At 39.4% G+C, this 15,188-nt stretch overlaps 2 protein-coding genes across 4 annotated transcripts in view; one reads left to right on the top strand and one right to left on the bottom strand.

The window, feature by feature from the left end:
• LOC107704176 (CAP-Gly domain-containing linker protein 1-like) overlaps window positions 1–15,188 on the top strand; it is a 65,303-nt gene that overhangs the window by 30,928 nt on the left and 19,187 nt on the right. Inside the window, exons 2-5 of one of the 3 annotated variants that reach the window (XM_016507062.1) lie at window positions 12,716–12,830; window positions 13,678–13,849; window positions 13,923–14,404; window positions 14,487–14,611. In XM_016507062.1, the coding sequence (XP_016362548.1) occupies window positions 13,759–13,849; window positions 13,923–14,404; window positions 14,487–14,611 (698 nt within the window). In that variant the 5' untranslated portion in view covers window positions 12,716–12,830; window positions 13,678–13,758. Of the gene's footprint in view, window positions 1–12,450; window positions 12,831–13,677; window positions 13,850–13,922; window positions 14,405–14,486; window positions 14,612–15,188 lie in introns of those variants that run through there. The other 2 variants (XM_016507061.1, XM_016507063.1) reach the window with 2 other exon arrangements.
• LOC107704116 (piggyBac transposable element-derived protein 4-like) lies at window positions 2,408–4,584 on the bottom strand (the record flags this gene model as incomplete). The annotated part of the gene is made up of 2 exons (XM_016506971.1): window positions 2,408–3,040; window positions 3,457–4,584. Coding segments are annotated over 2 exons (1,635 nt in total), but the record flags the coding sequence as incomplete, so codon positions are not given.

The raw sequence follows: 15,188 nt of genomic DNA, 5'->3' as shown, positions 1-15,188 counted from the left end.
TTCATTCAGGAACAAAGCATTTGACTGTGTTAATGAGTGAATCACTGAATCAACCGATTCGTCCGATTCGTTTAAAAAGCTGATTCATTCAATAAGTAAACACCATTGCTCAGAGACGCAAAAGATCTTTGTGTGTTATCATGCTGATATCTGCAGAAAAACGGTACTCTTTGTGTGATATAGATTAAGTTAACTATATTAAATTATATAAATATAAAAACTCTTTTTGTCATTTGGTGATATACTCGATCTCATTACAACAACACTTACCGTATTATCGCAGACGATGCTGTATCACACACCCCAGACTCGACTTGAGTGGAAAATGAATCATCCGCGGTTGTGCGCGCATTTGTTTGCACATGAGCAAAGGTGTTTTTAGGAGTCTAACTTGCAAACGCCAGACCACTGATTCGCCAAACCTGCTTTCCTGCAGTCCGTGTTCTTCTGACTTCTGAGTATTTTGTAGTAAGTAACGAATATGCTTCCAGGAAATGTATCGGAGTAAAAGTATACATTTGAATTAGGAAATGTAGTGAAGTAAAAGTAAATGTTGGCTGAAATATAACAACTCAAGTAAAGTACAGATACTCCCAAAAAAATAATGAAGTACTGTAACGAAGTATTATTACTTCATTACATTACACCAGTTTTTGTAATGTTAAAAGTAATATGTAAATCATGAATTATTTCTAAAATGAAGTTAATTTAACCATCAGACAATGTTTATTACAGACCATTCCTAGTCATGACTGGATTATTTTTTAATGAAATGTAGTAAATCACTAAACTTGTACATTCATTTTTTTTTTTTTTTTTTTTTTTTTTTTTATTATTTTGGTATTTAGACCTAACTGTAATTTACACCATTAGTTTTCATAAAAACATGTTATACTTTTTCTGCTGTAAAAACATACACTTCATTAAACTGAAAAATTTGGAAAATATGTATTTGAAACACCTGCATGATGACATGAAGTAATTATAACCAGTAGGTAGAGGTAGTGATCCACATATGATGGACTCTGATCTCTGGAAACACAAAGTTCTAACAAACTTTCACACCACTGTATATATATATATATATATATATATATATATTAGATACACTTATTTAGAAACACTAATATTTGTCAACGTTATCATTTTTAATAACGCTTCTTTTAAGGTGTTTTTTTTTCCAGTAATGCCACATTATGTTTACACGTAGTGTTAAAATGAAAAGACACAGAGTATGCATTATTTTGTAGCCTCTCATTTATTTAAAACATCAAATGTCAACATACAGTAACTCTAACAAAGTAAACTAATGATAATGTCAAGAGAAAAGGCAATAAACATGATACATTTTGCAATGGCAAACAAGTTAGTAAAGAGAAGAGCAAAAGAATAACTACTATAAAAACTGAGCAACAAACAGCGCATAAGCCATGACTAAGTCTTGTTTAAACCTTCTTGCATGCATAGCAATAAGAAGTTATAATTGCGTGTGACCTGCAAATGTACATGTTACACTGACTGCACATCATACTGGTTTTTGTGTTCTTCTTTGATTCACAGACCTGACACCTTTTCCTCTTGCTGGGGGTTGATACTGGGGAGGAGCTGGGTTTTTTGGCTGTAAAGCATGCTCGTGCTTTCATCACCTTATATTTGGAGGCTAGCAGAAGGACGTCTTCTTTTTCTGAAGAGCATGCTTGTGCTTGTATCACCATATTCTGAGAGGCTGGCGAGCGGGGAACGTAATTCCGTCTTTTCATGTAGGGAGCCACCAGAGTTTCCCCTAGCTCTTCCAGGTAGAGCCTCCTTTTGAAGTTTTTCCCTTTGTTCCATGAGGGATTTATCTCTGTCCACAGTACGAATGAATTGTAGGCGGAGACATCCAACATGTTGAAGAAAATCACCATGGGCCAACGAGCTGTCTTTCTTTGGCATGTGTAAGTGGCAACAACCTGGATGTGAAATGACAAGCAAAACGTTTACATGTGCACTTGGCAGATGCTTTTATCCAAAGCAACATTGCATTCAAAGTATACTTTTACATTTTATCAGTTACTGCTTTCCCTGGCAATCGAACCCATGATCTTAGCATTGCTTTAGCTCACCAGCTGACAATTCAATTAACTTTATTTGGGCCATTTGTTCCTAAAGTCGCAAAGAAACAGAAGTAGCGACAGATCTTTTCTTACATATTGTGATGTCCGATTGTAATAGATTGTCAATAAAGAAAAAAAGATATATAATTAGCATTTAAAAATATATATGCTTCATTTTCATTTCATGCAGAAATAATTAGCATTTAAAAATAGATATGGTTCATTTTCATTTCATGCAGAAAATGTCTAAATAATGCAAAGTAGTAAAATACCTTGTCAAGGTTGTCAACTCCGTAAACTAATGATAATGTCAAGAGAAAAGGCAATAAACATGATACATTTTGCAATGGCAAACAAGTTAGTAAAGAGAAGAGCAAAAGAATAACTACTATAAAAACTGAGCAACAAACAGCGCATAAGCCATGACTAAGTCTTGTTTAAACCTTCTTGCATGCATAGCAATAAGAAGTTATAATTGCGTGTGACCTGCAAATGTACATGTTACACTGACTGCACATCATACTGGTTTTTGTGTTCTTCTTTGATTCACAGACCTGACACCTTTTCCTCTTGCTGGGGGTTGATACTGGGGAGGAGCTGGGTTTTTTGGCTGTAAAGCATGCTCGTGCTTTCATCACCTTATATTTGGAGGCTAGCAGAAGGACGTCTTCTTTTTCTGAAGAGCATGCTTGTGCTTGTATCACCATATTCTGAGAGGCTGGCGAGCGGGGAACGTAATTCCGTCTTTTCATGTAGGGAGCCACCAGAGTTTCCCCTAGCTCTTCCAGGTAGAGCCTCCTTTTGAAGTTTTTCCCTTTGTTCCATGAGGGATTTATCTCTGTCCACAGTACGAATGAATTGTAGGCGGAGACATCCAACATGTTGAAGAAAATCACCATGGGCCAACGAGCTGTCTTTCTTTGGCATGTGTAAGTGGCAACAACCTGGATGTGAAATGACAAGCAAAACGTTTACATGTGCACTTGGCAGATGCTTTTATCCAAAGCAACATTGCATTCAAAGTATACTTTTACATTTTATCAGTTACTGCTTTCCCTGGCAATCGAACCCATGATCTTAGCATTGCTTTAGCTCACCAGCTGACAATTCAATTAACTTTATTTGGGCCATTTGTTCCTAAAGTCGCAAAGAAACAGAAGTAGCGACAGATCTTTTCTTACATATTGTGATGTCCGATTGTAATAGATTGTCAATAAAGAAAAAAAGATATATAATTAGCATTTAAAAATATATATGCTTCATTTTCATTTCATGCAGAAATAATTAGCATTTAAAAATAGATATGGTTCATTTTCATTTCATGCAGAAAATGTCTAAATAATGCAAAGTAGTAAAATACCTTGTCAAGGTTGTCAACTCCGCCTTTGGTCTGGTTGTAGTCTAGGATTATCCCTGGCTTCTTGTGATCTTTGTCGCTTACTTTGGCATCTCTGTGGAAAGTGCTCATCAACAGCACATTTTTATTTTTTCTGGGACAGTAGGACACAAGAGTGTGCGTATCAGTGAAGGCGAACATGGATGATAATCGGGCCCTGTCCTTCATTGACAGGAGTGCAGGTGGGAGCTCAGGTTTGTTTGATCTGACTGTTCCGATCATGGTCATTTTCCTTCGGAGCAGCTCCTCGCCGAGGCCATACGAGGTGAAAAAGTTGTCACACGTGACGGTGTGTCCCTCTAAGCTGTCTGTCATGTCCAGGACCACTCGCATTCCCTGGGTCTTTTCTGACTTGCCGTCGGCAGCTTTCCCAGTGTAGATCTGCATGTTCCACGCATAGCTCGAGCTGGAATCGCATGCTGCCCAGATTTTAATGCCATACTTGCCCGGTTTACTTGGCATGTATTGTTTGAAGGGACGGTGTCCTCTGAAACGGACCAGGCACTCGTCCACAGTGACGTTTGGGCCTGGATTGTACAAGAGTGGCAGGCGTTCGACCCATTTAACCCAGATGTTCCTTACTGGTGCCAGCTTGTCCCTTTTCTGTCGGCTAGGCTCTTTATCCCTTTTGTAAAAGCAGAAGACCCTTGACAAATTGGTAAAACTTTTCAGTGACATGGTAGCATGAAAAATTGCCCTCCCTGATACACCGTGCCATAAGCTACTCATGGCCTCATGGTGGGATCGATACACACCTGCCAGAATCAACAGACCAAAAAAGGCCTGTAAGTCTGTCCAGTCCAGGTCCTTCCAGGTATCACGAAATACACGTTTCCCCTCTAAATTGGTCATTTCAATCAAAATCTGTTTAATATCATCTGGGAAAAACAATTCAAATGTTGATCTTATGTCTTCAGCATTGGCACATGCCAGCCTGGTTGGTCCAGGGGTCATTTTGATGATACGATGAGCTGGTAATCTCTCTCGTTGTTTCGGAGGTGGTGCTGGAGTCCACAATATGTTACTGTTTTTGGACTGATAAGCCGCCTCTGTGTCAGCAGTGACCTCTGACTCTTCATCTGACTCTTCCTCTGACTCTTCTTCATCAGTAGAGTGGTAGTCTGGGTTGAACTCTGTATTGTCCTCTGTTTCAGAAGCTTCATTAAAGAGCTCCAGCTCAGCTTCTCCATCCAGATCCCTTTCCTCTTCCATCCATTTATTACTCGTAGTATGTCGTGTCGCATCTTTTTCCTCTTCCATCCCTCCATCACTTGTCATATGTAGGGTCACGTCTCTTTCCTCTTCCATTCCTCAATCACTTGTTGTATGTTGGGTCGTGTCTCTTTCCTTTTCCATCCCTCCATCACTTGTCGTACGTAGGTCTGCATCTCTTTGCTCTTCACTGGACTCATATAAATGAACCAGGGACTCCACAACACTAAACCGCCTCTTCATTGTGCAGCCACAGAATGAACTGCAAGCAAGGTTCAGGGAAATCACATTTATAATTTTATTTGTTACACTTGATAGGATCAAATGTTCTCTAATATGAAAAGCTCATAAGTGAGCTAGATCTTTAAATCTAGTATAATGTGCACAGGTTTGAGTGATAGTTAGGTTGATTAGATATCATTATCTGGCTATGAAAATAATGAATAATGGAAGCCTACAAAATGTCCTCATTAAAGTAGTCAAACAAACTTGTCGTTCTTCATTGCATATAAAGTGGATGGTTTTGAAATATTGTTTTTGAAATATTTTTAGTTTAATAAAGACAAATTCTGCAATGATTAAAATCACATATTCTGAGATATTCTGAGAGAGAGAGAGAGAGAGGGGCTTATCCCTTGTTTACACTGCACATGTCTGCGGGCATTATGGCTCTGATGAGGTTTTGGTCCGTCCTCCACGCAGTGCCAACTCACACCAGGAGCAAAGCAACTGGATTCGTGAGACCACGAGATTTGCCTGTCGGACATTGTTTTCTTGGTTTTTCTTTTTCTTTTTCTTTTTTCCTTTTTGGGGTTCTATCATGATTTAGTTGGCTAAATAGTTGTTTTGTCTGGTTTAATTGTGTTTATTGTTGTGCTGTAGCCTACAGACAAAGTTAATACACTTAAAGGTCCAGTTATAAACGACAAGGATAAAATATTGTAGCTGTGTTTTAGTCTGCACAGCGTATTTTTTGTATTTGAACTGTGCGGCTTTTGACACAGCGTCCGACAAAAATAGACTAGGTGCCTATCTTTAGAGAAGCAGCAAGGAGAGACGCTTCTGGGACGTGCCGCGGCATGGCTGGTATAAATGCAAGCATTGACTAGATTAGCCGCGATCAACTCCGGTGGCCGTGTCAGAGCCGCAACGCACTGCAGACGTGTGCAGTGTAACGGTCCTTGCACACTGATCCGAAACTCTCGTTCAAAATTTTTGCACGTTAAAAAATAAATACGACCTCACTTTGTGTCAATCACGTTTACACAGTGCCTCCGAAACTTTCGTCCGTCATAAAGAAAAATTCGATTGGTTTAAATTTTCTGCGTTTTTCGCATCTGTAATAATAAAAACAATAATAATAATTCCTTACATTTATACAGCGCTTTTCTGGGCACTCAAAGCGCTTTACATAGAAGGGGAGATCTATGTAATCTGTATCAAGCATTTTGAGAGGTTTTTTGACAATTTAGAGTCACCGTACAAGAGAACGCCAAAATCCAGAATGGCATCTGACAAGTGTGTGCCTGCATCCTAATGTTCATACTATGTATGCGAGATTAGAATAACCCTGTGTTCCATTCAGAAGGGCTCATCCCTACGCCCTAATCCCTTCAAAGTGTTTACCCTCTGCAGTGAGAGCTTCGAAGGGATGAAGGGTGTAGGGGTCAATGCACTTCTGCGTCATCTTAACGAGACGATCAAGGAGATGCCTTCCTTGCACATTTTGTATGCTGGTTGACCCCCAGTCGTCTTTACATTAAAATGTATATTTGTATATGTAATGTAATATGTATTTGTAATGTATATTATGTCTATGTATTTGAAACATTTGAATGGACTAATAACGGTAGCTGTACCAACAAAAGTATTTTTGTTGAAGTACAATGTTGTTTTGACCATAATGTACCAAATCTAAGTCTTATAAATATTACAGTAGTACAGAAAAAATACTATACATATATTCATAGGTAAAGTCAAAGTCTGTGACACCAAATTTCCCTGTGCAAAGGATCATGGGGACCCGAAGTGTCCATCAGTTGTACCCTTCGAAATCCTTCATTCCGAAGGGCCCTTTGAAGTGGCCAGTTTTGAGCACTTTGGGTTTGAACGACCCTTCAATACGGCGGCCATGATTGTTTCACTCCGAAGTGCCCTTCGGAGGGCGATATATCCTGTTTGGAACGCACTGTAAGTGTGTCCCAAAGCATAGTATGTTGAAAAGAGTATGCCAAAAGTCCACGGATGGTCTACTATTTCAGGTAGATTTTTGAAGTGTGGATCTGTGCACACTCTAATGGCTAATATTGGCCACAATCCATTGCGCTGGCGGATGTGCGTGGTTGACGGTTAAATAGAGAGGTTTAGATAAAGGGGTTTGAGTTACTAATAATCAAAATTTTACCGGGTAAAAATTATTTATTTAATCTTATCTGTGTTATATTTCATCTACAACAATCTGAATTTTATTTACATCCATTTGGCCATTAACTTTTAAATGTATCATTATGCAAAAAAAAAAAAAAAGAGCAAAGTTCTCTGCATAAAGACCCACGGCTGACAGATCAACGTGCTGCTACTTTTCTCTCCGATATGGTAGGAAGTTAAATTAAATGAAATGTGGAGGATGTTAATTGTGACAAGATGATTGACAGGCCAATACAGAGACAGGGTGCGTGTAACTATCATAGACTGTATAAAAACATGGACGTAGTGTCCGTAACGTCACCCGTAGGTTTCTGAAGAGTGTTTATGAAGCTCAAAGTGGGCGGAGCCGGCCGTCGCCATCTTGGCAGCGCGTCACCGCGCGTCACTCCCAGATAATCGAAAATGGGCAAAGAGGCGGGAGCTGGTTGCTGAAACCCCACCCACCTAAGCTCGACGGTGGTGACAGCAGCGGCAATCCACCTGTCACTCAAGTGGCCACGCCCTTAATTATGCAGAACTTTAAGGCTTAATATAATTTAAACGGATGAGTTATAAAAAAATTCACCCCCCTCACAGTTGTCATGAAGGGCAAAATTAGCTATATAGACCAAAACCACTTTTTGTACCTGGTTGTAAACATATTTTTTTCTGCTGTAAATTTGGGCATTTTAACATGGGGAGTCTATGGGACTGACTACCTTTTGGAGCCAGCCTCTAGCGGCCAGTCGATGAATTGCAGTTTTAGTCACTTCCGTGTTGGTTTCACGAGAGACCGGGAGGTTGGTGCTTGGTAACTATGCGACAGAGCAGTCTGTTAAAGACGCAATTGCCTACTCTTCTACTACACACTCAAAAGTGTGTACTTTTTCTTCACCAAAAGAGTACATACTTTAGGGCGTGGGACGCGGCATGAGTGTGTGTGTGTGTATGTGTCCAAACCTGAGACATACTGCCAGTGTCTGTTCAGGATCAGTTGGTTCACGGAAAATGGTGGTTTTCTTGTTCAAATGTGGCTCCAGTATCGCGAGCAAAGCATCAAACTGAGCCACTGAAATCCTGAAGAAGTAAACTTTGAATCGCTTGGGATAATTCCACAGCTCCTTGATAAGGAGGTGGAACTCTCTTTCCTCTCTACGCAGTCTCAGGATTGGATGGACCAAATATTTCCTCTTTCTTTTTTCTTTTTAATAGGACAACAAAATTATCCTCATTACTTGAAGACTCCATTTTGTATTGTTTTGTGAATTTTTTCACAACGGATTATCAATATCAGACTCAGTGTGCAAGGTTTTTGTGCCTGACAAATTTTTAGGATGACGAATATGAAAAAACACATACGAAAATTTCAGACTAAAGTGGTGTCCGAAACTGCTCCCATTCCCCTATATAGTGCACTATACCGGGTGTCGGCCATTTTGTAGTGCTGTCCGAATTCTGAGTGAACAAGTTCATTCCCTACATTCGTTCACTACTTTTTACCCACAATCTGCTCTGATTTCGAGTGTACAACAGATGTTGTATGTTCTGATATACTGCACTCAACTGCCATACACTTTATAGGGATTAGTGAATGAGTGAACAAGTGAGCGATTTCGGACACAGCTTAAGTGTGCAAGGACCTTAAATGGACCCTTTTCACATTTCTGGGTTTCTCAGCAGCGGAAGTCGTCATAGTTGGGTTATCTTGAATAGAAGTGAATGAGAGTGTACCACAAATATATTTTTTGCATTCCCATTTGCTCAAATAGCAAAGATATAATACAAAGAATATTGTTATAAATGTACATACATTTAAAAAAAAAATACAAATATGAAAAACTTTCGAGGATTTACGATGCTGATAACCGTTAAACGCGTCATCACAGTCTTGTGAAAAGGGTCCATAAGGGGTTAAACGCAGATGAAAGGGCGTGTTTGGATTTGAATTGTTGACCGTTGGAGTTTGAACAGTCCTAGCTCATTTGAACATTCCGTGTCTCAAGTCAACATTCTATTAGAGTTTAAAAACTGACATTTTTAGACAAGAATAAAACGCCACGATTGCTGGTGAGCCAATGAGCCATAACCTGTGTGGTCAACGAGACCTCTAATACAACACTATGTCCAACTTCCTTGAGCGCGTGCAGGCATCCGGTGCGTGAGGTGTGTATGCGCTCTGGCGTAGTTTACGCAAGCGCCGGAAGTGATCTCTCACGCGTATACGTCACTCATTGTTTACACAGTGCACAGTCATTGTAGGTACGACGGCTAATCAAAATGGTACTTGCTTGCGCTTATCCGGATTGTTCAAACCGACTTAAAACTAAAAGATTACGTTCTCTCGCGCGAACTCATTCGGGAGTGGTGACTTTCCACGTATTCCCAACTTCTGAGCCTGCTCGCCTGAAGTTATGGTTGATTGCTCTTCGGCTGGATATCAACACACCCTTTAACGTAAACTACGCCAGAGCGCGTACACACCTCACGCACCGGATGTCGTGCGCGTGCTCAAAGACGTAAAGACGTGGACATAGTGGTGTATTAGAGGTAAAAAATTATATAAATACTGTTCGGTTTCTCGCACAAACCAATCGTTTCGTGTCTTAGGACATCAATGTGTCATCACGAGCCGCAGGGTTTAATTTGGATTTGTCTGTGCATGTTTTGTTTTATTCTCATAGATTTTGTTACCATTGCCATCCATTATACGACTGATAGACTGCAATGGCTGGAGTTAAAAATCATAATTTGTGTTCTACTAAAGAAACAAAGTCACCTACATCTTGGATGCCCTGGGGGTAAGCAGATAAACATAAAATTTTCATTTTTGGGTGAACTATCCCTTTAAGGGGATCCACAATACATGTAAGGCAAAAAAAAAATAAAAATTAAAAGCCCTCTAGTGAGATGATTACCTGCTGTGTGCGGTTCTGCGCAGAACCTGCTTGTATCAAACGAGCCAATAGCGTCACACTTTCTTTTTAGTGTTCTGCATTGTTGCTTTTTGTGCTTGTATGTTTTTATTTGCGCTTGCGTCGCTTTATGTATTTCATATTTAGTAACTCTAAAGCCATGCCAATAAAGTTAATCTCAATCAGAATGTCTGAGTATAGACAAAATTGAGGATATTGTGCTATAGCGTCATCCATTCATTTGTTCGTGTCTGTTCTGCATTATGGATGCGCTAAAAGTCTCATGACTTTTCTGTGTGCATGATTGGTTTATTTTATTTGACATTATTTAATAATTGCTGTGTTTATATAGTCTCAGCCATTTTTTTTATTATTTTTTACAATGATCGATCAAATCTGACCGGGAACGCACTTAAGACTTGTGTGTTCAGATGGCTATTGTAGGAAAAGTCACCAAGCCTTGTGGAAATGTAGATCTATCGCATCTGATTAAAATGACCGAACAGAACCTGGGGGTTAAAACATAGACAAAATGGCAGCAGCTGGAATGTGAGAAGATCCTTCCACACGTGCATAAGATCTTTGCACATATCAAATATATTATTTCTGTCTGTTTATAAAATAATACTATGAAACGCATCCTGATATTTGTGGGGTGGGGGGGTGGTGGGTATTTAAAAAAACAACCTTGTAATCAAACATCTCTGCTATTTTATTTTATTCAAATCAAGCTTCGTGTGCATCTTACCTTATACACGGTGTTTTGTATTGGACACAAATCCTGTATGGAGTCCTTTGGTTTCCTGGTCTTTCTCGTGTATTGCAGAAGCTCTGCTTGAGGAACACAGATGCATGTGATTAGCACGCAGCACGAGCGCTGCATTCAGACGAAAACATCCATGTGCTGGTTACTGCAAGATCTATAGTCTATACTGTCTCCTCGAGTTCAATGGTCCAGAATAAAGACATGTCCGTATTATTGTAATGGATCAGTACAGCAGTCCTCACGTCCAGTGCATGCGCCCTCTGGTGATGATGCACATGCACACAATCATGCAGATGTTGCAACCAACGGAATCATATCTGAATAACATTTTCGACGTTCGATGTTCGATGAGGGAATTTGTGAATAAAAAGTCACCAAGCCTTGTGGAAATGTAGATCTATCGCATCTGATTAAAATGACCGAACAGAACCTGGGGGTTAAAACATAGACAAAATGGCAGCAGCTGGAATGTGAGAAGATCCTTCCACACGTGCATAAGATCTTTGCACATATCAAATATATTATTTCTGTCTGTTTATAAAATAATACTATGAAACGCATCCTGATATTTGTGGGGTGGGGGGGTGGTGGGTATTTAAAAAAACAACCTTGTAATCAAACATCTCTGCTATTTTATTTTATTCAAATCAAGCTTCGTGTGCATCTTACCTTATACACGGTGTTTTGTATTGGACACAAATCCTGTATGGAGTCCTTTGGTTTCCTGGTCTTTCTCGTGTATTGCAGAAGCTCTGCTTGAGGAACACAGATGCATGTGATTAGCACGCAGCACGAGCGCTGCATTCAGACGAAAACATCCATGTGCTGGTTACTGCAAGATCTATAGTCTATACTGTCTCCTCGAGTTCAATGGTCCAGAATAAAGACATGTCCGTATTATTGTAATGGATCAGTACAGCAGTCCTCACGTCCAGTGCATGCGCCCTCTGGTGATGATGCACATGCACACAATCATGCAGATGTTGCGAAAAATAACATTTTCGACGTTCGATGTTCGATGAGGGAATTTGTTAATATGCATGCGACAATATTGCAATCTAACTGGAACGTTGCAATCAATACAGTCATAAGCTGTTTTTTAATTTGATGTTAAATATTTTTAAAATAGTTTTAATGGGATGTTAAATATTGGATTCCATTATAAGTTATGCATACAAATAACTACTTGATAATACTTTAATTAGTGTTGAGGAATGTATCAGCAGCACGCGAAAACCACAGGTTGCAGGTTCAGAATACAGCAGGAGGGGCCTAAAACTGAGGTAATAATATCATCATTTAAACCTGTGCAAATGTACCTGGAGTTTACTATCAGACAACTAGTTACTATCAGAAACATTGTTGAAACATATACATTTTATTATTATTATTTATTTATTTGCGATATATAATCATTGTGCGCTCTCTTGTGGTCAGAATAGTAAAAATGCGACATTTATTCCATTTAACTTTACTGAAAATGAATAAATGATTTTTTTTTCTTTTACAATTTACTGATTTTTAAAAAATGTATTATATATTTTTTTTTACCACTTTTGACCTGATTTGACCACTAGTGGCCGCCATAGTACACTGACACCTTCCGGTCATATCCTTTCTCAATAATTCAATCCAAAGATATGTCTGTTAACAAATTATTTATGAAACTATATTACAGAACTCCTACTGAGAATTATGCATTATCACAGGTCAACTAATTTTCTGCTTCCCCCCCCATCAAGACATTGCAATTGCCTGAAAGACAATTGTTTTTACAATCAAACTTATTCTGCAACAGAAGTCCTCATGCATCATTTCATAAAAGCACTTCTTCCCACTTTCTTTGATGCCAGCCCATTTTAATTACTGTTGTACTTGCTCATTTACATTATTCAAAAGTCACTGTAATTAAAGTGTTTGGGTGCAGCTTTGTGTTGAACTGCCTCACCCATCACCATCAGTAGTGTGAGATCATCCAGACAAACGCGAAATCCTTTCATTTCCCTTATCACGGAGGAATGCTACACATCAAAGCGGTTCAGGTAAGAGAATATCATAACTTTATTCCATCTAAAGCTCACTGCATTGAGCTCATTTGTGTTGCATTTAGCGGCTTTAGCTCCTCTGGCTAATGTCGGCTAGCAGACAGTTTATGACATGAAGAACACACAGCCACGTATAAATGTAACATACTGAACTACTTACTGAAAACAGACATTTTCATATTTATTTTGAGGAATACAATGTGGATAGTTGTGATATTTGTTTTGATAGTTATTGTTTGGCTAGTTAACGTTAGCTTGCTAAAAATAAACAAAATGTAGTAATTTAACAGTCGAGTCCAAATTGATTGAAATGGCTGAAAGTGCCATTAATAATTCTTATTTTTAATATTTAGATAAACACCAGAGGCAAAAGTACAACTAACTTTATTTACTCTTTCTTAAAATCAAATGAATAACCACTGATTTATTATTAATGGATAAAGTAAATTATAAATATTGCTTTGGTGGTAACATGGTACAGTGGCTGTGTCAGATGATAATACCGTGGCACAGGCCCTCAAAGATGCTGTACTGGTAAGGTATTACAATGGTAACGTTGCGTGCTCTCAAACATCAATGTACTTCAAAAATCATTTAGTCTGCTTAAACCCCACCCCTACAAGCACATGCTACACGCCCACATCCCAAAATCCAATCAACAACCTGATGGATAGAACCAAGTCCTGCCTTTTTCGATAATCACTCAAATGTACATCACAATACGAAAGAAATATGTGTGGCTATTTCGGTTTCATCATGACTTCACAATTAAGATGGATAATCACACACTAAAACACCTAAACGCAATAAAATTGTATTCTGAACTTGTATTTCCTTCTGTTAGGGAATCTTATCTGGTCAGGGAGGGTTGATGTTTTTCCAGGCCCTGCAGGAATAGCACATTTGCGTGCATAAAGCAGGTAAAATGAGTGCGGGAAAGCCGAGTGGTCTCAAACCACCCACCAAGATTGGAAAACCAGCAGCTGCGACACCAACCAAAACCTCGCCCACCTCAGGTGAGTCACCCATAGGTTACATAAGAAACACACTGATTCAGACCTGACGTGCTTGTATTTTGGCTGATTGTAGCTGACGCCAAGGCTGTAACATTTCCGACCTCTAATTCGGCCCAAGATGCTGCGTCAGATTTCTCTGTTGGTGAACGAGTTTGGGTCAACGGAAATAAACCAGGTTATGTGCAGTTCATCGGAGGGACCCAGTTTGCACCGGGCCAATGGGCGGGAATAGTTCTAGATGAACCTATCGGGAAAAACGACGGCTCTGTGGCCGAAGTGCGCTACTTCCAGTGCGAGGACTTGCGAGGTATATTTACTCGGCCCTCCAAACTGTCCCGCACTCCAGTGGCAGAGCGTGAAGCCAATGGGACGCAGACACCCGCCAACAAGACGTCCACCTCCCCTGCCAAAGGTCCTGTAACTCAAACCACTAGTGCAACAACCAAGACCTCAACAAACCTAACCAGGGCCGCCAGTGAGTCTGCAGCCAATCTGTCTGAGACGGATTCGGCCAAGAAGTTGCATCGGGAACCGAAGTTGGGTGATCGTGTGCTGGTAAGGCCCGTCTCTGGTCTGTCTTCATGCTTAGTGGCTCCTTGAGGGAAGTTTGAGGGAACGTTTTGCTTGCACTCCTCAGGTTGGTGGAACCAAGGCAGGTGTTGTGCGTTTTCTGGGCGTAACTGACTTTGCGAAAGGTGATTGGTGTGGCGTTGAGTTGGACGAGCCTCTTGGCAAGAATGATGGGGCAGTGGCTGGTGCAAGGTAAGGCCACAGTTTGTCTCAGAGTTGGGAAGGTTACTTTGGAAATGTAATAGCTTACAGATTACAAGTTACCCTATTTAAAATGTAATAGTAGTGTAACTTTTTCAATTACTTTATTAAAGTACTGTTAATAATTTTAAACATTTACACCATGCAGGGTTAACCTTACAGTAGTGCTCAGACTTACAAAATCCTTAATTACTTGAAATAAGATGATCAAATTTGAACACATCCACCACAAAATCTGATTTTAGTACCGCCTTTTACTTTGAGATTGATCTGAAGTTCAATGCAGATTTAAAATCATAAGAAATAGTTTACTAATACTGTTTTTGAAACTAAACTAAATCTTCGGTCTCTTTATTTTGCCCTGATATCTATCTCTCTCATGACTTTAATACTCAAGATTTAACAAAACTAACTATACTTTCTAAATTGCCTACACGTCAAAATTAGTACATCACTACAATATCTTTATAAAAAAATCCTAATACTGAACATGAGTCATGTTTTTCCATTACAAAAATTAACCATGCTTTTATTATAGTAAAAGTACAGTAACCATGTTTTTTTTTTT

Source organism: Sinocyclocheilus anshuiensis, unplaced genomic scaffold (genome assembly GCF_001515605.1).
Source record: "Sinocyclocheilus anshuiensis isolate Anshui unplaced genomic scaffold, SAMN03320099.WGS_v1.1 scaffold690, whole genome shotgun sequence".
Classification (NCBI taxonomy): Eukaryota; Metazoa; Chordata; class Actinopteri; order Cypriniformes; family Cyprinidae; genus Sinocyclocheilus; species Sinocyclocheilus anshuiensis.
The sequence above is the reverse complement of the archived record's forward strand: the minus strand, read 5'-3'. Positions and strand labels throughout refer to the sequence as shown.